This window comes from Lipophrys pholis (genome assembly GCF_963383615.2).
Source record: "Lipophrys pholis genome assembly, chromosome: 14".
NCBI classification, from domain to species: Eukaryota; Metazoa; Chordata; class Actinopteri; order Blenniiformes; family Blenniidae; genus Lipophrys; species Lipophrys pholis.
The window spans coordinates 25,858,043-25,883,581 of record NC_137633.1 but is presented as its reverse complement, the minus strand read 5'-3'; the positions used below and the strand labels follow the sequence as shown (position 1 = coordinate 25,883,581).

The 25,539-nt window shown below is 49.4% G+C and overlaps 2 protein-coding genes across 7 annotated transcripts; one reads left to right on the top strand and one right to left on the bottom strand.

Moving 5' to 3' along the window:
• The first annotated feature begins 53 nt into the window (after positions 1-53).
• Positions 54-11,584, top strand: LOC308119423 (uncharacterized protein). Of its 5 annotated transcripts, none has more exons than XR_013935952.1 (10): positions 54-155; positions 2,487-2,897; positions 2,982-3,018; positions 4,214-4,269; positions 4,346-4,426; positions 5,380-5,439; positions 6,575-8,408; positions 9,223-9,360; positions 10,778-11,416; positions 11,465-11,584. XR_013935952.1 is itself a non-coding variant. In XM_080479425.1 (9 exons), exons 2-9 carry the CDS (start codon positions 2,487-2,489, stop codon positions 11,329-11,331), a joined length of 3,171 nt encoding a protein of 1,056 aa, XP_080335551.1. In that variant the 5' UTR covers positions 54-155; the 3' UTR covers positions 11,332-11,584. The 5 variants fall into 5 exon arrangements, 2 of the variants coding, with proteins under 2 accessions (XP_080335551.1, XP_080335552.1); XR_013935953.1 differs by having other exon boundaries at positions 58-155; positions 2,982-3,077; XR_013935954.1 differs by having other exon boundaries at positions 64-155; positions 2,982-3,077; positions 9,196-9,360.
• Positions 11,585-19,414: 7,830 nt separating this feature from the next.
• On the bottom strand, positions 19,415-23,728 carry gcnt4a (glucosaminyl (N-acetyl) transferase 4a). Of its 2 annotated transcripts, none has more exons than XM_080480904.1 (2): positions 23,508-23,728; positions 19,415-21,638 (listed from the first exon to the last, which is right to left on the bottom strand). In XM_080480904.1, exon 2 carries the CDS (start codon positions 21,635-21,637, stop codon positions 20,360-20,362), a length of 1,278 nt encoding a protein of 425 aa, XP_080337030.1. In that variant the 5' UTR covers position 21,638; positions 23,508-23,728; the 3' UTR covers positions 19,415-20,359. The 2 variants fall into 2 exon arrangements, with proteins under 2 accessions (XP_080337030.1, XP_080337031.1); XM_080480905.1 differs by having other exon boundaries at positions 19,415-21,547.
• Between the last annotated feature and the right edge of the window lie 1,811 nt (positions 23,729-25,539).

Below are 25,539 nucleotides of genomic sequence, written 5' to 3'. Positions count from 1 at the left end.
TTGACCTGTTGACACCAGGGGGCAGCAGCTCGCCGGAGCTGTGCTGTTTGTCTGACTGGAAGCATGAAGAGCCGTAGAAGAAGAAGCTAGCCTCGTCGTTAGCCCTCGGAGAGACAGAGAGAGAAACAAGCACCATCTTCAGGTCTCGTTCTCAGGTATCGTCTGTCTTCTTCGGAGAATTACATGAAACTATTGCGCACAGCTGCATTTCACAAGTAAGACAGTCAGCAGTTCGTCCACAGCGGGAAGTTAGGGCCATGCTACATGCTAACAGCTAATAAACATGGCTAGCCAGCTAGTGAAGTGATGTGATTAAAGACCCCTGCTTTCTGAGAACGTTCCCTTCTTTCTGCACTTTAATACATGCAGAATGCAGCTTGTTTGAAGATTAAACATGTTAGTTGATGCAGCACATGAACTGTCAGCAGACCTGGATGTTTAACCAGGTTAACACCTGAGTAACAAGCTCCCCGGTTATTCAGGTTGAGAAGAGAGCCCAAGTGTTTCCAGTGGGATTCCTCAACATGCTGAGAACTCAAAGTCTCATTCCTCCTCCCTGTTAGAGGACAAGGCAGCAATACGTCTGTTAACTGACATGTTGGACATAATCTACCTGTAAAGTCCATCTTCAACACCACTTCATCCAGTTCAGGGGCGCTGCAGCCAATCCCTGCTAACTCTGGGCGAGGTACACCTGGACAGGTAGTGCTGGACAGGTGAGGACAGGTTACACCTGGACAGGTAGTGCTGGACAGGTTAGGAGAGGTTACACCTGGACAGGTGAGGACAGGTCACACCTGGACAGGTAGTGCTGGACAGGTTAGGTGAGGTTACACCTGGACGGGTAGTGCTGGACAGGTGAGGACAGGTCACACCTGGACAGGTAGTGCTGGACAGGTGAGGTAGTGCTGGACAGGTGAGGACAGGTCACACATGGACAGGTGAGGTAGTGCTGGACAGGTGAGGACAGGTCACACCTGGACAGGTGGTTTGAGAGCAGACAAACCACTTGGACAACGTCACGCAAATACAACAGGTGTTGCTTTGGGGGCGCTATTGCCCCAAACCAACAACTGTCCAGAGAGTAAAAGAAGCATGACAAAGAATAAACCAGCTCATTTATTGGTCCAGACAAAAGAGGAAGTCCCGCCCCTTTAGCTGACTCCTGACACACTCCACAATGTTAACCACAGTATTAATACCCTCCTCAGCCACTGCAACACTATATCTGGGAGGCGGGGCAAGTTGGAGCTGCGATGGCCAGTAAACCAAGGCTCCGGTCTAGAGACTCTTCAGATCCGCCACACGGAGCAGTAGTGAGGAAGTTGCAGTTCGGGACGCACCGATCCACATTTCTTCACTTCTGATTGGATCCCTATTCCGACACCAGAGCTGTTTGCTTTAATATTATTATTCTAATCATTATTGTTGACTTTATATGAGGCTGTAATAAACTCCTCTCTACAGTAAAGTATGAATTGTACTAATGTATACATGTATTCTCTCAAAAGACAACTTGAGGTTAGTATCAGGACAGAAAAAGGAAGCAGTACAAAGTATTTTTGTTCCATGTGGACAATGTGGGGGTCTGCATGACGTCATCATCTCATAATAAACTAGTTCTATCTTTAAAAGCTCAGAATGACTTTATTAATCCCCGGGGAAATTCTTTAGCAAGGCAGCAGCAACACAATGTTTCCAGTTCTAACGCAGCTCCAACCATTGGGACTATTTTCAGGGAGTTTAGCGTGGAGTAGGACGCAGCTTCACGGAGGTGTGAATCGCCTGCTGACAGCCTGGAGGAGCTGCTGTTCATTGTTTTGATGTCAGTGCTGTTCTCCTCCGAGAGCTGGAGTTTGAAAACGCTGACGTCTGACTGCAGAGCGCCGCCTCGCTGGACTACGGCTTTGCTAACATCCACGTTGCTGTGTTGCTTTAACATTGCACGTTGCTGTGTTGCTTTGTGGTGTTTTGAGTGTAAAATCCATCCAAACAGCAACATGTTGTCATGGAAAGTTGGATAGCACAGTGCTACTTCCCTAGCCTGCTCTGTGGCTGCAAACTGTGGACTGGATTTCCGGACTCGTTCCTCCTGGTCTCATTGAGACCCGCCTCCCTTCAGGAAATCCAGTCCACAGTTTGCAGCCAGCGAGCAGAGCAGCAGCAGGGAAACACTGTGGAGTCATTTCAGTAACAGTGAAGCAGACGAGGCTTCATGGGTCAGAAACCTCTGCAGGTTGGATCGGAAATTTCTGATCCGTGAATCACGTTGATATCAGAACCCGATCCCGATCCTGGATTGGATCGGCCCCATCCCTAGTTAGAGTTCATTGGTGGATTAGACCCAGACACACACACACCTGCTGAGAGCAGCCCCGGAAAGTTCCTCTTGATTGAAACGTCATCAACATACAAACCCCGCCTCTTTCCCATCAGGGGGCGCTGGAGTAATCAGCCATGTGTCTGTTTGGTTGTGCTGGTGACAGATGGACGGCGCCCCCAGGAGGAGGAGCCACATGCCCCGTCGGTCGTCGAAGGGGCAGAATGGCTGGCCGGCGGCTCCACCTGCAGGCTCTCAGCACCTGGTCCAGAGCTCCTCCCCCGGCCTCCGGCCCATGCAGAGCGGTCACAGCGCCTCACCTCCCCGTCAGCACGCCGCACTGCACAGAGCGCTCCCCAGTGGCGGCGGTTCGTTGTGCGCCTCGTGGGCTCACGGCCCTGCTGTCCTCGGTACCTTCCATCAGCAAAGCTCCCACTCTTCCTCTCCAGCACCCGTCACCACAGACCCCGGGACCACCCCCCCCACTTCCTCCACCTGCCGGCCCTCGAGTCACACTCCACCCAGCAGCCGGAGGTCAGCTGACGGGCGCCGAGGCCTGCCGCCACCTGGACGACGGGTAAGTACCGCCAGGCTGCTGCTGAACAGACTCCTGCTGCTGCTGCTCTCCATAATCACACCTTAGTCTGCTCTCACTCCGCAGGACGCCCCCCAGTGGACACCTGGGCCACGCCGCAGGGGTAAGCTGGAGCAGCAATATACTCTGGTCCTGACTTCTTTTCAATACCTGGCAACAACAGTGAGTAAGAAGAGTCACGAGCAGCTCGTTCTCAGAACCGTAAATTCACCAGAATAGGAACCAAATCAGCTGTTTGTCTTCTTTATAATCCTTCTTTGTCTTGTACGCTATCAGGTGGCAAGTCATGGTAATAACTATTCGTACACTTTTTAAAACGAAGTTTGAATCCATTCTAAAACATTACGTTTCCTTAAAAGTAGAATTCAATTGGAGGAACATTATTAATGTGGCCGTTGTCCAAACACCACAAATAATGTCGATATCCGCATGTGTATGAATCACGTTCCACCCAGAAGGGAGACTTTTGGTAATAATCACACTCTTCACATTCGAATCCATTGTCACAGAATATCTCCGGCGCACGATGTTCACACTGGAGAACCATGGAGGTGACACGTTGTTGTTGGTAATTGAGAACCAGCCTCGGCTGATTATTGGCTTCATGTACTGAAGAAAGGAAGTCAGGTGGAGGAGGAGGGGCGTCGCCAACAGGACCTGACATTCTTCTTCAATATGATGCTTAAACAGCTTATTTGACTTTTTTATTATTAGTAAACCAATAAGACACCAAAACATCTGAATATTAAGAGCAGAAGGCTCAAGACCTGTCAGGTTCCTGTCTTCGTTAAGAAGATGAATATATTGTCAACACATTTATTTGAATTGGAACAGCAAAAGAAAAGTGTGAAGTTTATCCGGAGCACAAACTTATTTTCAGCCAAATATGTTAAATTTGGAGTTGTGACTGTGTGAGTCTGCCAGTGAAGAGGAAATGGAGAACAGTTCAGTTTGTTCTGCTGATTCAACGCTTTAGATTTTACTTTATTTAAACTAGACTCACAGCCTCACAGTCGAATGATTAGCTGTGTAATCACCTCACGCCCCCTCCATCCTGTGCTGGTAGAACTGGGTTCTGTGATAGTGTGCCGGTAGACCCAAGTAGAACCGGGTCCTGTGATGATGTGCTGGTAGAACCGGGTCCTGTGATGATGTGCTGGTAGAACCGGGTCCTGTGATAGTGTGCTGGTAGAACCGGGTCCTGTGATAGTATGCTGGTAGAACGTTCACAGTCCTTTTCTTAAATTATCTGCTTTTCACTGCTTCAAATCCTTGATGTACAAACTTGTGTTTTTCAGGAGCTGTTGAGACGTTGGTCCCTGATGAAGAAGAGGAAACGGCTCCTCCCGTGGTGGTGAGCAGGAACTTCTGTTTGGAGGCTGATTGTGTGTCACTGCATCTGGCAGCATGTTTCTTCTGTTTGCTTTCAGGTCCGTAATGGAGGACAACGTTCCACACTCGTACGTCGGCGCGCACAGCTTCTCCAGAAACTGGCAGAAATGGAAAAACTTGTAAGTGTGTCGAACCTCATTATTGGAAAAGCTACGGATTCTTTAGTCGAGTTGCTGCTTGTCACACAGGCAAATTCGCCCCCCCATTTTCAGGGAGTTTAGCGTGGAGTAGGACGCAGCTTCACGGAGGTGTGAATCGCCTGCTGACAGCCTGGAGGAGCTGCTGTTCATTGTTTTGATGTCAGTGCTGTTCTCCTCCGAGAGCTGGAGTTTGAAAACGCTGACGTCTGGCTGCAGAGCGCCGCCTCGCTGTACCACGGCTTTGCTAACATCCGCGTCGCTTTGTTGCTTTGCTAAAATCCACGTTGCTGCGTCGCTGTGTTGCTTTGCTAACATCCACGTTGCTTTGTTGCCTTGTGGTGTTTTGAACTTAAAATCCGTCCAAACAGCAACATGTTGTCATGAAAAGTTGAATAGCACAGTGCTGCTACGTTAGCCTGCAAGCTGGCTGCAAACTGTGGAATGGATTTCCTTACTCATACTGATACTCGATCGGTCGTGTTTTCGCACCCTCATCAGGATCCTGGTCAGTATCACCTAGTGACAAGGTCAGAGGTCAGTATCACCTGGTGATGAGGTCAGAGGTCAGTATCACCCGGTGATGAGGTCAGAGGTCAGTATGACCTGGTGATGAGGTCAGAGGTCAGTATCACCTGGTGATGAGGTCAGTGTCACCTGGTGATGAGGTCAGAGGTCAGTATGACCTGGTGATAAGGTCAGAGGTCAGTATCACCTGGTGATGAGGTCAGAGGTCAGTAGGACCTGGCTCTCTCTTGCGTCTCTCTGTGAAGAGGGGAAACAGCTTTTGAAACACCTTGAACCTGTGCAGCTTGGTGGCGGTCAGTACGTCTTTGCAGTGCGAGTGCAGTGGAGGATCCTGATGAATTGAACTTAGTTCAAAATGACATCATTCTGCTACAACGCCTCAACTGGACTTTATTCTCCATCTTTAGCTGGAATCGTTGCCTCCAGATGACGGCAGTGATGAGCCATCGACACACATATCAGCTCAGGTAGGCTCAATACGCTTCATGTGTGCAGTGGATGATACCAGCTCCTTCTGTCCCTCTCTGTTCTTCAGTTGCACCTTTCAGCAGATTGTTGCTCACCTGCCATCGACCAAGACCAAAAGGTGGCTTGTGAAACGATGGACGACTATAATGTCAAAGTACTGATCTGCTTCGTTGGAGGATTTCACACATTACTACACAGAGCAGTGGTGATTCTGACAATTCTGATTTAGTCTTCATCATTTGAGTAACACACATTTAGCTTTCGTCTCATTTTAGTCATCAGTAGTCTTAGTCTGGTTTTAATCGACTAAATCTACAGTGGACACAGCCTGTTCTCGGTTAAGTCACTAGAGGGAGTTTTATACTGAAATTCAGGGCCGAGGCTGACTTGGGGAAAAACACTTGTTGGACAAATGACACTGATGTGAATCTTTGAAAATGAAATAATGTGGACTGATGACCTGTGGCAGAAAGAGTTGAGAGAGTGTGAGGAGAGCAGCAGGGAGACTGCACCGTGATGAAGAACAGGGAGATTCTGATCGTGAGCTAAGAGCAGGACGGCACAGCGGAGCAACAGATCCTCAGAAGGTTCTGGAACAAAAGGCTCAGTAGAAGTTTCAGTCACGATTTTGGCAATAAAAGATATGGTAAACGTCGTGGAGAGGCCAAGTCTCTCCACAATGTCAAACCTGCCAACCTGTAAACTACACAAAAAGTGTGTGTTAGCCTTTATATATCCATTGCAGATAGAGTCGGCCTGTATATAAGGAGGAATGTGATTATTTATACAGTTTAAACATGCAGCCAACAAAATTTTGCTGCAAGTTTTGCAACCACTGCCATGGTCAACAAAATATATATTTTTTAAAATAATATAGTTACCTTGGTTTGTTAACAGCATCTTCATGTTTTGAAAGTGTTCCATTGAAAGGCTGTCATGATAAGGTTTGCAATGTGCAACAGCTTCATTTGAAATTGAACAAATATTTGAAATGATTAGTTTCAATCATTGAATTCATTTAAATCACAATAGAATGTGTTTTACACTTTTATAGAGCCGGGCTTCAACAAATGGTGTATTTCTAAGTAATTGGCCTTTTCAAAATCAATTAATCTTCTTATTTGTTGACTTTAGGTGACAGAACATAGTTCACGGGCATCAGAAGAGCACGACAATGTGGAGTTCCACCCCGACAGCGACGCTGCCTCGGCTGGACTGGAGTCGGGGAGCGACGTATCGTCCAACGACAGCAGAGCCTCCAGCCCCATGGACTCCGGACCGGTTCCAGACGGTGGCCAGGAAGAACCCGCTCAGCCTCGTCGACAAAACACTGGCTCAGCCAGTCGGACCAAACCTGCACATCCACGGCAGAACCCTGAGAAACACCGTTTCCTGGAGAGGAAGAACTACTGCTTGTTTTGCAAGAAGCCCGTGGTGAAAATGTCCCGTCACATGGAGAGGTCGCACAGTGACAGAGCGGAGGTGGCGGTGGCCTTTCAGTACCCCAAACGGTCCAGAGAGAGACGGAAGATATGGATCAAACTCATCAATCAAGGAAACTTTATGCACAATAAAGACGTTCTAAAAACGGGGACGGGAGAGCTTGTCATGAAAAAAAGACCCAAAACAATTGTGCAAGGCACAGACTCTCTCCATTGTCTGCACTGTCACGGCCTCTACTTCAAGACAGGTTTGCCCCGCCACATGAAGAAGTGTCCTCAGAGGGACAAGACCGGAAAGGAGTGCTGGCTCGGGAAAAAACGCATCGCCTCACGATGCGCGCTTCAAACGGTGGGGGACCTGGGGATTAGTGACAGCGTCAGGAGCGTTCTGGTGGACATGGTGTACGACCGAGTGACGCAGACCGTCATGGAGGACAAGGTCATCTTGCAGTTCGCACAGCAGATGTTCGACCAGTACGGTTCTAACGCGAGTAAGCACGAATACATCAGGCAGAACCTTCGTCAGATCGCCAGGCTCGTTATCGAGGCCCAGAAAACGACCCCCATGAAGACACTGGAAGACTTCTTCTATCCCTCAAACTTCTCTCACGTTGTGTTGGCCGTCAACGTCCTGGCAGGCTACGACCCAGAGAAGAAGACGTACAGAGCCCCGTCCCTGGCCCTGAAACTGGGCTACCACCTGCAGAAGACCTGCAGCATCGTGCAGGCCAACGCCCTGGACCGTGGCCACGCCCAGCTGGCACAGTCTGCGGACAAGTTCCTCTCAGAGTATCACAATAAATGGACTCAGATGATTTCTTCAAGTGCGTTAACGTCCCTCAAAGAGACCCAATCACACACGGCCCAGCAGGTGCCCTTCATCCAGGACGTGAAAGGCCTGCTCTTCCACTTGGAACATGTTCAGGTGCTCGCCGAGAAGAAGCTCAGAGACTGCTGCTCTGTGGAGAACTACGCTGCTCTCGCCAGGGTCACTCTTGCTCGGATAATCCTCTTCAACCGCCCAAAACCCCAAAACATAGCGAGCCTCAAGCTACAAGACTTTGTGTCACGGGAGATGTCGAGCGTGCTGGACGACATGGACGAATCCGTCTCGCGCCTAGAAAGAAGGCTGTGTGGGCTCCTGGTGAGGATGAACGTACGAGCCGGCTGTGGCAGGATGGTTCCAGTTCTGCTCAAGCCCTCCTTTGTGTCGGCTTTGGAGCTTCTTGTCAATAATCGCGGTGACTGTGGCGTTCCCAGCGACAATCTCTTCCTGTTTGCGCGACCGCGGGCGCTGACTTTCTACAACGCGTCAACGTGCATCCAGACATTTGTAAAAGAATGCAGAGCGAAACACCCGGAGGTGTTGTCATCGGCCAAGATCAGGAAGCATTTCACCACCATGCTGCAGCTGATGAGCCTGGATCACAATGAAACCACTCAGATATTCGGCCCAAACAACAACGTCCACATCCTGCGACAGAACAGGGAGGCCTCGCTGGAGGATCTGGAGCTGGACTCTGGAGGTAATCCAGCTTCTCACTGGGGATTTAGATTTTACTTTGAGACTTGGAGGGACTGGAATCCACTGATGACCTGATCTTTAGATTAACTTCATGAGATCTTCAGATTAACTTTACGAGATCGTCAGATTAACGTCATGAGCTGTTCAGATTAACTTCATGAGGCCGTCAGATTAACTTCATGAAATCTTCAGATTAATTTCAGGAGATCTTCAGATTAACTTCAGGAGATCTTCCGATTAACTTCATGAAATCTTCAGATTCACTTCATGAGATCTTCAGATTAACTTCATGAGGTCGTCAGATTAACGTCATGATGTCATCAGATTAACTTCATGACGTCTTCATATTAACTTCATGAGGGCGTCAGATTAATTTAATGAGATCTTCAGATTAACTTCATGAGCTCTTCAGATTAACTTCCCAAAGTCTTCAGATTAACATCATGAGCTCTTCAGATTAACTTCATGAGGTCGTCAGATTAAGTCCCTGAGATCTTCAGATTAAATTCACGAGGTCATCACATTAACTTCATTAAATCTTCAGATTAACATCATGAGCTCTTCAGATTAACTTCATGAGATCTTTAGGTTAACTTCACGAGGTCGTCAGATTAACGTCATGAGGTCATCAGATTAACTTCATGACGTCTTCATATTAACTTTAGTCTTTAGATTAATTTCATAAAATCTTCAGATTACTTCTTGAGGTCTTCAGTTTTAGAACTCTAATCTGGAAGCTGGTGCCTAGGGCCAGTCAGTCCATATCAGTGATTTTGTCTCCCTAATAGAACAGCTTGTTTTTGTCGCAACCACAGTGAGGTTACTGCTGGATGAAGACCACCATCCTGCTGCCTGGATTAACGACTCTGTGGCCTCCACCTCAGGCTGTGGACCCAAACCAACCAGGTCCAACATGGCTGAAGCTCCCAGACCCGCCCCAACACAGGAACCAGGTAGTCCTGCTGTAGAACTGATCCTCTGTCTGCTCACGGTTTCCTCTAACCTTTGTCTGGGTCACCAGTGTCCAGTCTCGGGGTCACCAGACGTCTAGTCTCAGGGTCACCAGAGCATCTAGTCTCAGGGTCACCAGAGCGTCCAGTCTTGGGGTCACCAGAGCATCCAGTCTCGGGGTCACCAGAACATCCAGTCTCAGGATCACCAGAGCGTCCAGTCTCAGGGTCACCAGAGCATCTAGTCTCAGGGTCACAAGGGTCACCAGAGCGTTCAGTCTCAGTGTCACCAGAGCATCTAGTCTCAGGGTCACAAGGGTCACCAGAGCGTTCAGTCTCAGTGTCACCAGAGCATCTAGTCTCAGGGTCACAAGGGTCACCAGAGCGTTCAGTCTCAGGGTCAACGAAGCGTCTAGTCTCGGAGTCACCAGAGCATCCAGTCTCAGGGTCACCAGAGCGTCTAGTCTCATGGTCACCAGAGCGTCCAGTCTCAGGGTCACCAGTGTGTTCAGTTTCAGAGTCACCAGAGCGTCCAGTCTCGGGGTCCCCTGAGGATCAAGTCTCGGGGTCACCAGAGCGTCCAGTTTCAGGGTCACCAGAGCGTCCAGTTTCAGGGTCACCAGTGTGTTCAGTTTCAGAGTCACCAGAGCGTCCAGTCTCGGGGTCCCCTGAGAATCAAGTCTCAGGGTCACCAGTGTGTTCAGTTTCAGAGTCACCAGAGCGTCCAGTCTCGGGGTCCCCTGAGAATCAAGTCTCAGGGTCACCAGTGTGTTCAGTTTCAGAGTCACCAGAGCGTCCAGTCTCGGGGTCCCCTGAGAATCAAGTCTCAGGGTCACCAGTGTGTTCAGTTTCAGAGTCACCAGAGCGTCCAGTCTCGGGGTCCCCTGAGAATCAAGTCTCAGGGTCACCAGTGCGTCCAGTCTCACTGACTCTTTTCATGTCTTCCTTCTGGGCTTAGTTTGGATTCTGTCTTTGCGTCTTTGTGCTGCAGAAGTAAACTGAAGTGTGTTGAGGCTTGAACAGAATCGGTCCCGTGGTTCTGGTTTGTAACGATGTGAGAGAAGCAGGCGACCGCGATGCCGACGATCCTCGTCATTACTTCACTTCTTGTCGTAGTTTGTTCCGGGAGGAATATGTTGGAAGTTTGATGGCAGCTTTTCATCAACACATGAAATCTAAGGAAGCCCGGTGCAGCGTTGGTGGTGTTGGTGTGGGACGTCAGCAGTTTGTTCAACGACACCTCAGCTCCACCTCGGATCTGTCCTGTAGAACCAACCGTTGTTACTGAGGCTCGTTCAGATCAGAGAATGGATCAATAAAATGCACTGATCTGATGGAGACTCCTTGTTAGTGGTGATGCAGATGGATGGAGCTGGTTGTGACTGTCTCTGTCCCTGTCTCTGTCCCTGTCCCTCCACAGTGTGTCACTACAAGCCCAAGCAGAAGTGGCAGCAGGCGGAGGTGCGTGCGGTGGAGAGACACCTGCTGCGTTTCATCCAGGAGCACCGAGTGCCGCAGAAGCACCACTGCATGGAGTGTCTGCAGGCCGAGCCCCGCCCCCTCAGGACCCGCACCTGGAGGGCCGTCAAGGACTACGTCCGCAACCGCATCACCACCCTCAAGAGGCTCGGCGGCTCCGCCGCGAAGAAGCACTCCCAGCTGGAGGAAGAGGAAGAGGAAGAAGAGGAGGAGGAGGAAGAGGAGGAGGAAGAAGAGGCTGAAGAGGAGGGGGAGACAGAGGAGGAGGAAGAGGAGGAAGAAGAGGCTGAAGAGGATGGGGAGGAAGAGGAGGAGAAGGAGGAAGAAGAGGAAGAAGAGGAGGAGGACGAGGAGGAGGAAGAAGAGGCTGAAGAGGAGAAGGAGGAAGAAGAAGAGGAGGAGGAAGAAGAGGCTGAAGAGGAGGAGAAGGAGGAAGAAGAAGAGGAGGAGGAGGAGGAGGAAGAAGAGGAGGAGGAGGATTTTCAGCAGCTGTAGATATGATGCCTAATCGTTAAGCGTTTCCCTCTTGCATGTTTCTACATTCATCTGTTCCAGACTCATGAGGCTCCAGACCCATGAGGTTCCAGACTCTTGAGGCTCCAGACCCATGAGGTTCCAGACTCTTGAGGCTCCAGACCCATGAGGCTCCAGACTCTTCAGTTTTTATCATCGTAGTTCAGATCGTTTTGAATATTGACGAGTTTCTTTTTCACTTTGTTCACCAGGAAATAAAGAATTATTGACTACATTCACGTGTGTGTGTGTGTGTGTGTGTGTGTGTGTGTGTGTGTGTGTGTGTGTGTGTGTGTGTGTGTGTGTGTGTGTGTGTGTGTGTGTGTGTCCATGGAATAATGTTGATTATTGGGTTCAGAGGTTAAACTTTTCTCGTAATTGGTCACCAGGTGACCCGGCACATCTCAGGACAGGTTTTGTTCCAGTCCCTCTTCTAGATCCTCTCCAGCTCCTCCACAGACGCTCTTCATTCTGAATGTTCTGTCGACGACTCCACTAATTTTCTTTAAAAATAAGGTCTGTAAGGGGTCGGGGTCAGGGTTGAGGTTAGGTTCAGGGTTGAGGTTGGATTCAGGGTTGGGGTCACGGCTGAGGTTGGATTCAGGGTTGGGGTTACGGTTGAGGTTGGGTTCAGGGTTGGGGTTGGGTTCAGGGTTGAGGTTGGGGTCACGGTTGAGATTGGGGTCAGGGTGGAGGTTGGGTTCAGGGTTGAGGTTGGGGTCAGTTCATTGTTCTGTCTGAGGGAAGAAGTATCTTATCTGAGATCCAACAGTTCAGGTTCATTGGTCTTCCTGCACCCTGAGCAAAGACGCAGCCCCAAAGCATGATGATGCCTCCTCCGTGCCTCACAGTGGATTTGTTCTTGCCTCTGAACAAAAGAACGCTGACTTGATTGGAAAGAGCTCCGCTTGGGTGTCGCCTGACCAGATCACATTCTCCAAGTGTTCCTGGTTCAGACGGGCCTGTTCATGTGTCATACTAACCGCTCCACGGTGGTCAGAACCAGGCAGTCTGCTCACACAGGCTCCATGGTAGTCAGAACCAGGCCATCTGCTCACACAGGCTCCACAGTGGTCAGAAACAGGCTGTCTGCTCACACAGGCTCTACGGTGGTCAGAACCAGGCAGTCTGCTCACACAGGCTCCATGGTAGTCAGAACCAGGCCATCTGCTCACACAGGCTCTACGGTGGTCAGAACCAGGCCATCTGCTCACACAGGCTCTACGGTGGTCAGAACCAGGCCATCTGCTCACACAGGCTCCACGGTGGTCAGAACCAGGCCGTCTGCTCACACAGGCTCCACGGTGGTCAGAACCAGGCCGTCTGCTCACACAGGCTCCATTGTTCTCAAACTGTTGGAAACACGATGTCCAAACGGCTGGATGAACAAACTGGAGTGTCCAGCAGTCTGAAAGAACAGCTTTGTGTCCGTCTGACATACAACAGAGTCAATGTGACTTCATTCAAGCTAGTGACCGGTCCCACCAGTCCCACCAGTCCATCCAGTTCAACCAGTCCATCCAGTTCAACCAGTCCCACCAATCCTACCGGTCCCACCAGTCCCACCAGTCCAACCAGTCCATCCAGTTCAACCAGTCCCACCAATTCTACCGGTCCCACCAGTCCCACCAGTCCAACCAGTCCCACTGGTCCCACCAGTCCTTCCAGTTCAACCAGTCCTACTGGTCCAACTAGTCCCAGAAGTCCCACCAGTCCAATCAGTCCTACTGGTCCAACCAGTCCCACCAGTCCCATCTAGAACCCAGATCCCAACTAGGGATGTTCTGGATGTTGTAGAACCAACACAGTAAAGTCCACTAACCTTCACCACCATCGGATTATTATTACGCCACCTGGTGGAAGTGTGGTCTGATTGTCAAAACAACGTGATCGCCTTTCCTAACTCCTTTAGGAAGCTTCCTAACCCCTTTCCTTAACTCCTTTAGGAAGCCTCCTAACATCTTTCCTTAACTCCTTTAGGAAGTCTCCTAACTCCTTTCCTTAACTCCTTTTGGAAGCCTCCTAACGCCTTTCCTTAACTCCTTTAGGAAGTCTCCTAACTCCTTTCACTAAGTCCTTTAGGAAGTCTCCTAATGCCTATCCTTAACTCCTTTAGGAAGTCTCCTCACTCCTTTCCTTAACTCCTTTAGGAAGCCTCCTAACTCCTTTCACTAATTCCTTTAGGAAGCCTCCTAACACCTTTCCTTAACTCCTTTAGGAAGTCTCCTAACTCCTTTCCTTAACTCCTTTTGGAAGCCTCCTAACACCTTTCACTAACTCCTTTAGGAACCCTCCAAACACCTTTCACTAACTCCTTTAGGAAGCCTCCTAACACCTTTCACTAACTCCTTTAGGAACCCTCCAAACACCTTTCACTAACTCCTTTAGGAAGCCTCCTAACACCTTTCACTAACTCCTTTAGGAAGCCTCCTAACACCTTTCCTAACTCCTTTAGGACGCCTCTTAACACCTTTCACTAACTCCTTTAGGAACCCTCCAAACACCTTTCACTAACACCTTTAGGAAGCCTCTTAACACCTTTCACTAACTCCTTTAGGAAGCCTCCTAACGCCTTTCCTTAACTCCTTTAGGAAGTCTCCTAACTCCATTCCTTAACTCCTTTAGGAAGCCTCCAAACACCTTTCCTTAACTCCTTTAGGAAGCCTCCTAACACCTTTCACTAACTCCTTTAGGAAGTCTCCTAACTCCATTCCTTAACTCCTTTAGGAAGCCTCCTAACACCTTTCCTTAACTCCTTTAGGAAGCCTCCTAACGCCTTTCCTTAACTCCTTTAGGAAGCCTCCTAACACCTTTCCTAACTCTTTTCCCGAACCCTGTGATGTCATCCACGGGGTTAAGGGACAGTGGATAGGAAAGGAGATAGGAGGGACTAGTAGGAAGCATCCTGTGTGTTTGAAACAGGAAGCAGCTCAGCCATTATGTGACTCCTCCCCATTTCATTCAACTCAACTTTATTTATAACGAGTCAAACACAGCGCAGTCATCTCAACACAGAACATGAACAAGTAGAGAAACCTGCAGAACCAGACTCAGAGGAGGAGAAACCTGCGGAACCAGACTCAGCAGAGGAGAAACCTGCAGAACCAGACTCAAAGGAGAAGGAACATGCAGAACCAGACTCAGATGAGGAGAAACCCGCAGAACCAGACTCAGAGGAGGAGAAACCTGCAGAACCAGACTCAAAGGAGAAGGAACATGCAGAACCAGACTCAGATGAGGAGAAACCTGCAGAACCAGACTCAAAGGAGAAGGAACATGCAGAACCAGACTCAGATGAGGAGAAACCTGCAGAACCAGACTCAAAGGAGAAGGAACATGCAGAACCAGACTCAGATGAGGAGAAACCTGCAGAACCAGACTCAAAGGAGAAGGAACATGCAGAACCAGACTCAGATGAGGAGAAACCCGCAGAACCAGACTCAGAGGAGAAACCTGCAGAACCAGACTCAGAGGAGAAGGAACATGCAGAACCAGACTCAGATGAGGAGAAACCTGCAGAACCAGACTCAAAGGAGAAGGAACATGCAGAACCAGACTCAGAGGAGAAACCTGCAGAACCAGACTCAGAGGAGGAGAAACCTGCAGAACCAGACTCAAAGGAGAAGGAACATGCAGAACCAGACTCAGATGAGGAGAAACCCGCAGAACCAGACTCAGAGGAGGAACTTGTACAGGTTTGGATGTTTGCAGGAGCTGCATGAAGGAGAGTTTAGTGTGAAACGGCAGTGCAGGAAGGAAGAATGAGGCTCATTGTTCAGTGTGGAGCTGCAGACTGACGTAGCAGCGTGTTCAGGTTTCACCTGTCCTCCACGACCCCGAGCTCCTCCACTGAAAGAACCCATTGTGACCAGAGGCAGCCAGTTCCTGTGGAAGGAAAAACTAACTTCTACCGTGGCTCTGCTCTGAGGACTAAAGACCAGAGAACATCTACTGGAACTCTGAGGACTAAAGACCAGAGAACATCTACTGGAACTCTGAGGACTAAAGACCAGAGAATATCCACTGGAGCTCGGAGGACTAAAGACCAGAGAACATGTACTGGAGCTCTGAGGACTAAAGACCAGAGAACATGTACTGGAACTCTGAGGACTAAAGACCAGAGAACATCCACTGGAGCTCTGAGGACTAAAGACCAGAGAACATGTACTGGAGCTCTGAGGACTAAAGACCAGAGAACATCTACTGGAACTCTGAGGACTAAAGACCAGAGAACATCCACTGGAACTCTGAGGACTAAAGACCAGAGAACATGTACTGGAGCTCTGAGGACTAAAGACCAGAGCTCTGAGGACTAAAGACCAGAGAACATCTACTGGAGCTCTGAGGACCAGGGAAAGAGAAAAGGAGAAGGTGTCCCTTCCTGTAGTTCTATAAAGACCTGAGAAGAACTATTGTGTCAGTTGTCCAGTTCAGAAGAACCTTCATATTGAGGTTTTTCAAAATAAAACCCGTCCAGGTTTCTTGTACTGGCGTCTCCATGTCTGGTTCTTGTTGCTGATGGATGGGAGCGCTCGTCCTTGTTTCTTTTCTTTGTGCGAATAAAATCCTGTTCAGCAGAAAGACGTGGCGAGTAGAGCTTCCAATCACCGAGTTAGAAGCTTTTAGCAGGACGTGGTGGAGACAAAGTAAAGTGAAGCAGAGGAGGAACGGCTGGAACAGGAAGTAGGTTTGATGTCCTCTGGATCTCAGCGGCTTTATCCTGACTTCTGGAGCAGCTCAGCCGCCGCCGCTGCTGCCGCCGCCGCAGGTTTCTGAGCAATAGGAACATTTTAGCGGAAAAAGCGAAAAAAAAAAAAAAAAAAAAGGAACATTTTAGCGTTCTTCCAGAACCTCAAAATGTTGAGCTTTTGCAAGAAACTGAGCCTCTCCGTCTTGTTTTCACGACGCTGCAGAACAGCTGAGCATTTGAGTCCAGTGATTTTACTTTAGGCGTGAGGCGCTGAACAAAATCTGAAGTGTTTCCAGAGGAGGCCCGTTAGATTTAATGCTAATGCTACGCTTCAAGCAGCTTCAGAGCTGAATCGCTGACCTCAGCATTTCGTTATGTCTCCTAAACGGCAGCGCCCAGCGAACCAACAGCAGAGTCTCTGTTTCCTCAGCCTGGACTCCATGCTGGCCAGGTCTGGCAACGGGCCAAGTGTCTGTCACCCTGCCATCAGTCCATCGTGCTGAACGTTCAGCTGCAGGAGGGACTGATGGAACCTGACAACACAAGGAAAACTTCAAGGATGTCGACATTAAATGTAACAGGCTGAGGGGGGTGGGGTGTGTGTGTGTGTGTGTGTGTGGGGGGGGGGGATTAGCAAAAGAGCAACAACAAATACAGATTTGGACATTTGAAGAAATTATGGCAGAAAAAAGCACATTTGTGTGTGTGTGTGTGTGAGTGTGTGTGTGTGTGTGTGTGTGTGTGTGTGTGTGTGTGTGTGTGTGTGTGTGTGTGTGTGTGTGTGTGTGTGTGTGTGTGTGTGTGTGTGTGTGTGTTTGTGGCCGAATTGCCTGTCCAACCCCAGGAGCCTCGCCATCCCCCACTCCCCCCCCCATCCGGGATCAAGGCCGGGGGGGGGGGGAACCACCACAACACCCAACAAGACCACCACCGGGCCCGGCGCAGTTACTACGGCGTTACTGTGGCATTGCTGTGATCAAAGTATTTTAGCCACAAAATAAACTACAGAATATAACAATATAATAATTTAGTAACATATTATGATTTATGTGATTTGATTTATGAAGATAAACTGAAGGAATTATTACCAAATTCCACTGAAGCTGGAACTGAAGGGGTGGAGGGGTATTACACACTGTGGAGGGATGTTACACACTGTGAAGGGGTGTATTAAACACTGTGGAGGGGTGTATTAAACACTGTGGAGGGGTGTGTTACACACTGTGAAGGGGTGTTACACTGTGGAGGGATGTTACACACTGTGGAGGGGTGTGTTACATACTGTGGAGGTGTGTTACACACTGTGGAGGGATGTTACACACTGTAGAAGGGTGTGTTACATACTGTGAAGGGGTGTTACACACTGTGGAGGGATGTTACACACTGTAGAAGGGTGTGTTACACACTGTGGAGGTGTGTTACACACTGTGGAGGGGTGGGTTACACACTGTGGAAGGGAGTGTTGCACACTGTGGAGGGGTGTATTAAACACCGTGGAGGGGTGTTACACACGGTAGAAGGGTGTGCTACACACCGTGGAGGTGTGTTACATACTGTGAAGGGATGTTACACACTGTAGAAGGGTGTGTTACACACTGTGGAAGGGTATGTTACACACTGTGGAAGGGTGTGCTACGCACCGTGGAGGTGTGTTACATACTGTGGAAACCTGTGAACAATAGGAGCCTTGTGTGGCTCCCAGCCAACAGGACAAACAGCAGCTTGTGGCGTCGGTCAGCGTCGCCCTCCGCCACGGCGCCACGGCGCCACACAAGCTCACGGTTTGTTGGTGAGAAGTTCTTTCAGTCGCCGCTTCACCACACGACCCGATGGCAACAAGGTTAATGTAAGATAGTGTAAGATAGTGTAAGATAGTGTAAAATCGACTCTGTCGCACTTATTTCAATGAGTTTTTCAGTCCTGTGAAATCTTCAGGATCCAGTCTGCTGGAGAGGAAACGTTCCAGGCTGGGCTGCGACAGAATGAACCTGATGACTCCATCACGACGCTGAACCGGAGGAGACGTCTGTCAACATGCGGTGACGCCGGCGACGCCACGTGTAAATACGTGAGGACGTCATGGTGAATGTCATCACTGTTCGCCCAAAACACCGACTAACAATCAAGACTTTCTTCTTGAGTTTGAACGGAAAGAAGAGAAGAGCAAGAAGACTGAGTGTGAACATGTCCCATTGCAACCTGCTGCTGTCCTGCTCCCATTCTGCTGCTTTGTGATTGGCTGTGAGTCGTGGTCGGTGGTAGCTACACCACGTCGTGACTTGTGGTGGAGGAACTACAGGTTGCTGGTTGTCGTACCACCGTAACGTTGGCCTCCGTCAACTTGTCTGACAATCACAAATTAACTGGGACGGCAAATCTAACATATTCATTGGCTTACCAAGCAACCAAGCAACCAGCCAACCAAGCAACCAGCCAAGCAAGCAACCAAGCAATCAAGCAACCAAGCAACCAGCCAATCAAGCAACCAAGCAACCAGCCATCCAAGCAACCAACTAACCAAGCAGCTAACCAACCAACCAACCAACCAACCAAGCAAGCAAGCAACCAACCAAGCAGCCAGTCAACCAAGCAATCAAGCAATCAGCCATCCAAGCAACCAACTAACCAAGCAGCTAACCAACCAACCAACCAACCAACCAAGCAAGCAAGCAACCAACCAAGCAGCCAGTCAACCAAGCAATCAAGCAATCAGCCATCCAAGCAACCAGCCAACCAATCAACCAACCAAGCAGCCAACCAAGCAAGCAAGCAAGCAACCAGCTAACCAACCAAGCAAGCAACCAAGCAGCCAACCAAGCAACCAGCCAGTCAACCAAGCAGCCAAGCAACCAACCAAGCAATCAAGCAACCAAGCAACCAGCCAATCAAGCAACCAAGCAACCAGCCATCCAAGCAACCAACTAACCAAGCAGCTAACCAACCAACCAACCAACCAACCAAGCAAGCAAGCAACCAACCAAGCAGCCAGTCAACCAAGCAATCAAGCAATCAGCCATCCAAGCAACCAGCCAACCAATCAACCAACCAAGCAGCCAACCAAGCAAGCAAGCAAGCAACCAGCTAACCAACCAAGCAAGCAACCAAGCAGCCAACCAAGCAACCAGCCAGTCAACCAAGCAACCAGCCAGTCAACCAAGCAGCCAACCAACCAAGCAACCAGCCAGTCAACCAAGCAACCAACCAGCCAACCAGCCAACCAGCCAACCAAGCAACCAGCCAACATTTATATCGGGTTCATTTTCTCTAATGCTGCAGGAATGTGGACATTTTGTGAGGAAGACAACAGAAGAGACGAGGGACGTCCTGAATGTTGCTCAGATGAGTGAATAAAGGACAAGAGAACATTTGTTTCTTGACTTTGTGTTTATGGAGTCCTTTATATTTCACCTGAACATCTCACAGCTCCGGTGGTAAATCTATTGACCCCAGGGGTAAATCCAGCAGGGCAAACAGGCAAAACGCAGAAATGATCCGGACCGAACATGAAATGAATATCGACGCTCGACTCCAGAAGAAAACACAAGATCACATCGACGGCAAAACATTACGGACGTTCGACTGAAGCAGTAGTGCAGAACTGTTCTAAAGAAACGGTGAGAGTCCGTCAGATGATTGAAGACTTTACAGTAACGGGTCCTATAAAGGAAGTTATTTTAACGGACAGCTTTATAGAAACACACTTGATCCTTATACAGCATATATATCACCCACCTTTATCTATTCTAGATAATAAATTAATCTCTAAACTGCCTGTAATTCTGCACATGGTCCTGGAGAACAGTTCAATCCCCGGTCACCAGCTCTACTGATTCTATTCGTTTATATCAAAACGCAGTATTTATCCCATTTGTCCAATTAGAAATCAATACTGCACGGAAGATACTGTTACTAATACACAGAATGTACAGAAATGCCCACCTTAGCACAGCATATGTTCTACGTTCAAGGAAGAAGTAGTTCTTTCTACAAGAAGATCGCTTTTAATTTGGGAAATGAATTTCAGCGGGGGGGATGGAGATTTTATTCTGAAATGTCCCCGAGCGTTTCCTGTCCTGACCGTGGAGGTGACCTGAGAGTGGAGGTCTGCAGCCCGGCCACCTCCGCATACGTTCACATCGAAGCTGCTTCCCGACAGGAACGACAGAAGCAGCCAAACAATGGAAAAGAAAATGTTTCTAAAATAAGGGGCGCGGTCCTCGTAGCGGCCATCTTGGTGGACATCCTCCGGACGGTTTCTTTGCTGCTTCTCTCGTAAACTCCTGTAAACTTGTAGCGCTTGAACCGAGCCGGTCTTCGGCATCATGTCTCCACCTTCCAACGTTTCTCCGTCAGCTTCTCCTCCAAACAGTCGATGAGGACCGGATCCACTTTGGGGTCAAACTTATTGGCGAACCAGTGGCCGTAGTTGAGGAGCCAGCGCAGTTCGGCCGCACCGTAGATGCAGACGCTGCGCATGTGCGTCCCTGTGCAGGCCGGGTACAAGACCCCCTCCAGGTAGTTCCACTTGACCAGCCGGGTCTTGCTCCTCAGGTCAGAAATGTCAGGGTCTGCTCTGGGAACATGTCCCGGGACCTCGGGAACCCTGACCAGAGTGGCCCAGAAGTGCTCGTCCGGAGAGTACGTGTCCTCAGACCATCGCAGGAAGTCCTTGGCGAGCTGGCTGCCGCTGACGTAATCCACAAACTCCCTCGACAGAACGAAGTACGCGCTGCCGATGAACATCTGGATGCCGTGAGGAGGCGGGTCTTTAGCCAGCGTGGTTTTGACGGGGATCCGGTGGTACTCGTACGGGACGGTTCTCAGCTGGTAGCGGAAGCTGAAGCGCTGCTCCTTGAGCGGGCTGGGCCGGCTGGACTCCAGCATGTTGCTGCCGTTCAGCCGCCGCAGCTCCGTCACCAGCTCGTAGTTGGACTTGAGGGGGAAGTCCTGGCCGCACAGGTTGATGACGTATTTCCACTGGACTGGCGACCGGAGCAGGTCGGAGAGGCAGTTCAGGTCGGCGTAGAGCCTGGAGATGTGGGCGTATTCCACAGACTCCAGCCTGGAGGCAACGAAGACGTGTGGGACACAAGCAGCCAGGTTGTTCATGGCCGCGATGAACGCCGCAGAGGATTTCTGGTCGTAGTGGAGGCAGTAGACGTTCTGAGGCGCGTAGATGGCGCGAAGGATCCGCTCCACCATGGGGGCGTTCTTGTGCACCACCAGAGTGTAAGCCAGGGGGAAGCTCTGCTCCGCCTCCGACACTGGAACCTGCTGGTAACCTCTGTTTCTGACGAACGCCTGGCAGTCGGAGGTCAGCAGCGCGGCGCCGGCGTCGTCCACGTCCACCGCCGACTCCCGCTTCCTCTGCAGCGCCCGGCCGACCTCCACCGGGTCCAGCTCGTAGATGGCCGTGCAGTTGATGTCATTCCTGTGGGCGTGGCTGATGTTGACACCAGAGGGCTGAACGTAGACGCTGTCCCGCACAGACACCCTCATGGACGCCAACTTGACCAGACAGACCGCCAGCAGGGACAGACACAACAGGAAGAACCAGGGTCTCAATCTATGAATGTAGTGGCCACATCTTATTTTCATTCTAGAAAGAAAATGACAATTAGAAACATGAGGAGACAGACGGAGGAATAGAAACATGAGGAGACAGACATGAGGAATAGAAACATGAGGAGACAGACATGAGGAATAGAAACATGAGGAGACAGACGGAGGAATAGAAACATGAGGAGACAGACGGAGGAATAGAAACATGAGGAGACAGACATGAGGAATAGAAACATGAGGAGACAGACATGAGGAATAGAAACATGAGGAGACAGACGGAGGAATAGAAACATGAGACAGACATGAGGAATAGAAACATGAGGAGACAGACATGAGGAATAGAAACATGAGGAGACAGACATGAGGAATAGAAACATGAGACAGACGGAGGAATAGAAACATGAGGAGACAGACATGAGGAATAGAAACATGAGACAGACTGAGGAATAGAAACATGATGAGGACCTGGGGAACGGCTGCACCTCAGACATGTCCTCCTTAAGTTAAAAACTAAAGTCAATGAAAGTTGACTTGATGCGGTGAGAAGCCGGAGCTCCTGCAGCCCAACATTTACCCAGTTTAACCAGTCGGAGTCACCATGAACCAGGAAGACAGAGGAAACAGAAAACATGGAGGAAGATATGATGGCGGAGCCTGTGGGGGCGGAGCCTGTGGGGGCGAGGAGCAGCATTTACCTCGGTTGTTTTCCATTCCTCGGTTGACTCTGCCTACGCCGTGGTCGGAGTCAACCGAGGAATGGCAAACAACCGAGGCTGAGGACCTCGTCCACATAAACACACTGTTTTAGGCCAATCATCAACAAGAGGCGGAGCTTCAGCAGCCAAAAACCTGATTTTCCAACTCAGGTCCCAGAGTGGGAAAATTGTAAAACACCGGCTAAAAATGACATAACTCCCTGGTATGAGTCACAGAGCAGAACAAGAAGTTGGTTTTGTGTTGATGAAGTTGGTTCTGTGTTGAGGTTGTTTTTTGTTGAAGTTGGTTTTGTGTTTATGAAGTTGGTTCTGTGTTGATGAAGTTGGTTCTGTGTTGATGAAGTTGGTTCTGTGTTGATGAAGTTGGTTCTGTGTTGGAGTTGGTTTTGTGTTTACGAAGTTGGTTCTGTGTTTACGAAGTTGGTTCTGTGTTGGAGTTGGTTTTGTGTTGAAGAAGTTGGTTCTGTGTTGAAGAAGGTTCTGTGTTGAAGTTGGTTCTGTATTGATGTTGGTTCTGTGTTGAAGCTGGTTTTGTGTTTGTAAAGTCGGTTCTGTATTGATGTTGGTTCTGTGTTGATGAAGTTGGCTCTGTGTTGTGATTCGTTCTGTTTTGATGAAGTTGGTTCTGTGTTGAAGTTGGTTCTGTGTTGGTTTCTCGGGTTCATATGATCAGATTGAGATTCTTAGAGTTTAAAAATGAAGATCGTGACTTTGAGCTTACAATTCTGAGTTGTTTTTATAATGACAAATCCTAAATTAAGTCAAAATTAAATCAATATGCATCAGAAACAGTCACATCTGAAGTCAGTACTATGACTTTAATACACTTCTATTTATTTTAAGATTTGTTTGTTGTAAAACAAATTAAAGTCAAAATTCAAACTTTTAACAGTCAGAATAGAATGAAGTCGGTCAAAATGAGAACTTTCTGGCAAATATCCTGTTTCTTGTGGTAGAAGAAGTACTGGTAGAGAGTACTAGTAGAGGGAATACTGATAAAGAAAGTACTGGTAGAAAGTACTGATGGAGGAAATACTGGTAAAGAAAGTACTGGTAGAAAGTACCAGTAGAGAGTACTGGTAGAGGAAATACTGGTAAAGAAAGTACTGGAAGAGAGTACTGGTAGATAATGTACTGTTAGAGAGTACTGGTAGAGGAAGTATTTGAACCCTCCAGAAGTATTCCGTTACCTTGCTCCCTGAAGTAGTGGGTCCAGATCATTTCTTCACAGCTTCAGAACTTCAGAGGAGAAAAACCTCCAGAGTTCTGCTCCTCCGCAACTCTGCAAAACACCCCGGGCAGCGCGGGGCTCAGACGGCTGGGAGGAGGGAGGGGGGGGGGGGAGGGGGGGGGCTCCTCCGCTTGGACACAAGCTGCACTCACGCCTGTCCAGACTCCAGAGCTCCGCGGGAGTGAGCGGAGCGGAGACCGGAACACTCCGCCCCCTGACCGGCTTCACAGCGTTTGCAGACCCGGAGACACCAGAGAGAGGACCCGCAGAGAGAGGACCCGCTGAGAGAGGACCTGCAGCAGTAGTGAGGAAGAAGTAGAGAGGAAGAAGATAGGAAGTAGCGAAGGATGTCGAGAAGAGGAAGTAGTGAGGAAGAAGAGGGGAAGAAGTAGAGGAGGAAGTAGAGAGGAGGAAGTAGAGTGGAAGAAGTAGTGAGGAAGAAGTAGAGAGGAAGAAGATAGGAAGTAGAGAGGAAGAAGTAGCGGAGGATGTCGAGAAGAGGAAGTAGTGAGGAAGAACAGGGGAAGAAGTAGAGGAGGAAGTAGAGTGGAAGAAGTAGTGAGGAAGAAGAGAAGAAGAGGAAGTAGTGAGAAAAAAGAGAGGAAGAAGAGGAGGAAGTAGAGAGGAAGAAGTAGCGGAGGATGTCGAGAAGAGGAAGTAGTGACGAAGAAGTAGAGGAGGAAGTAGAGTGGAAGAAGTGGTGAGGAAGAAGAGAGGAGGTCGTAGAGGGGGAAGTAGAGAGGAAGAAGTCTAGAAGAGGAAGTAGTGAGAAAAAAGAGAGGAAGAAGAGGAGGAAGTAGAGAGGAAGAAGTAGCGGAGGATGTCGAGAAGAGGAAGTAGTGACGAAGAAGTAGAGGAGGAAGTAGAGTGGAAGAAGTGGTGAGGAAGAAGAGAGGAGGTCGTAGAGGGGGAAGTAGAGAGGAAGAAGTCTAGAAGAGGAAGTAGTGAGAAAAAAGAGAGGAAGAAGAGGAGGAAGTAGAAAGGAAGAAGAGAGGAAGAAGTAGAGGGGGAAGTAGAGAGGAGGAAGTAGAGAGCAAGAAGTAGTGAGGAAGAAGAGCAGGAAGAGAGGAAGAAATGGAGGAGGAAATAGACAAGAAGACAAGAAGAAGTAGAGCCCTGCAGGAAAACGAAGGATGACATTGCAGCGGTGAGCGCTGGGAACTCCATAGTTAAACACGGTGTGGAACATTATATCTCCACGACTGGGCCGCTGGTTTTTGCTCGCCTTCGCTGGCTGGATGATGCTAAGCTGCCGATTGCTAAGGAGGAGTTTGCCACTATGGAGAGACTTGGTATCATGAGGGGCTCCGACAGCCAGTGGGCTTCACCTTTGCATATGGTCCCTAAAGCAGATGGTAGTTGGAGGCCTTGCGGGGACTTTCAGCGCCTCAACAATATCACAACACATGACCGGTATCCAATCCCACACATCCAGGACTTCTCTGTCCACCTGACAGGGAAAGTATTTTTTCCAAGGTGGATTTGGTGAGAGGCCCCCACCAGGTACCGGTCCATCCTCAGCACGCGCCCAAGACTGCTGTCATCACACCATTTGGACTTTTTCAGTTCCTCAGGATGCCGTTCGGGCTAAAAGGTGCAGCACAGGTTCCAGCGGTTGATGGACTCGGTGTTCAGGGGACTGTCTTTCCTGTTTGTCTATCTGGATGACATCCTGGTGACCAGCGCCTCAGAGGAGGACCACCTGAGGACCACCTGAGGACCACCTGAGGACCACCTGCTACACCTGCGACGGCTCCCAGAAAGACTTCATGAGCCTGGGCTGACGGTGAACCCGGGGAAATGTCGGTTTGGGCTGTTGGAGATTGACTTCCTGGGCCACCATGTCTCTTCAGGTGGAGTAGTCCCCTCACCAGTTAAGGTGGAGGCAATTGATGCCTTTCCACGTCCTCAGACCATCAAGTCACTGCAGGGATTCCTGGACATGGTGAACTTTTACAACCGCTTCCTCCACCTGCAGCTCACCTGATGCG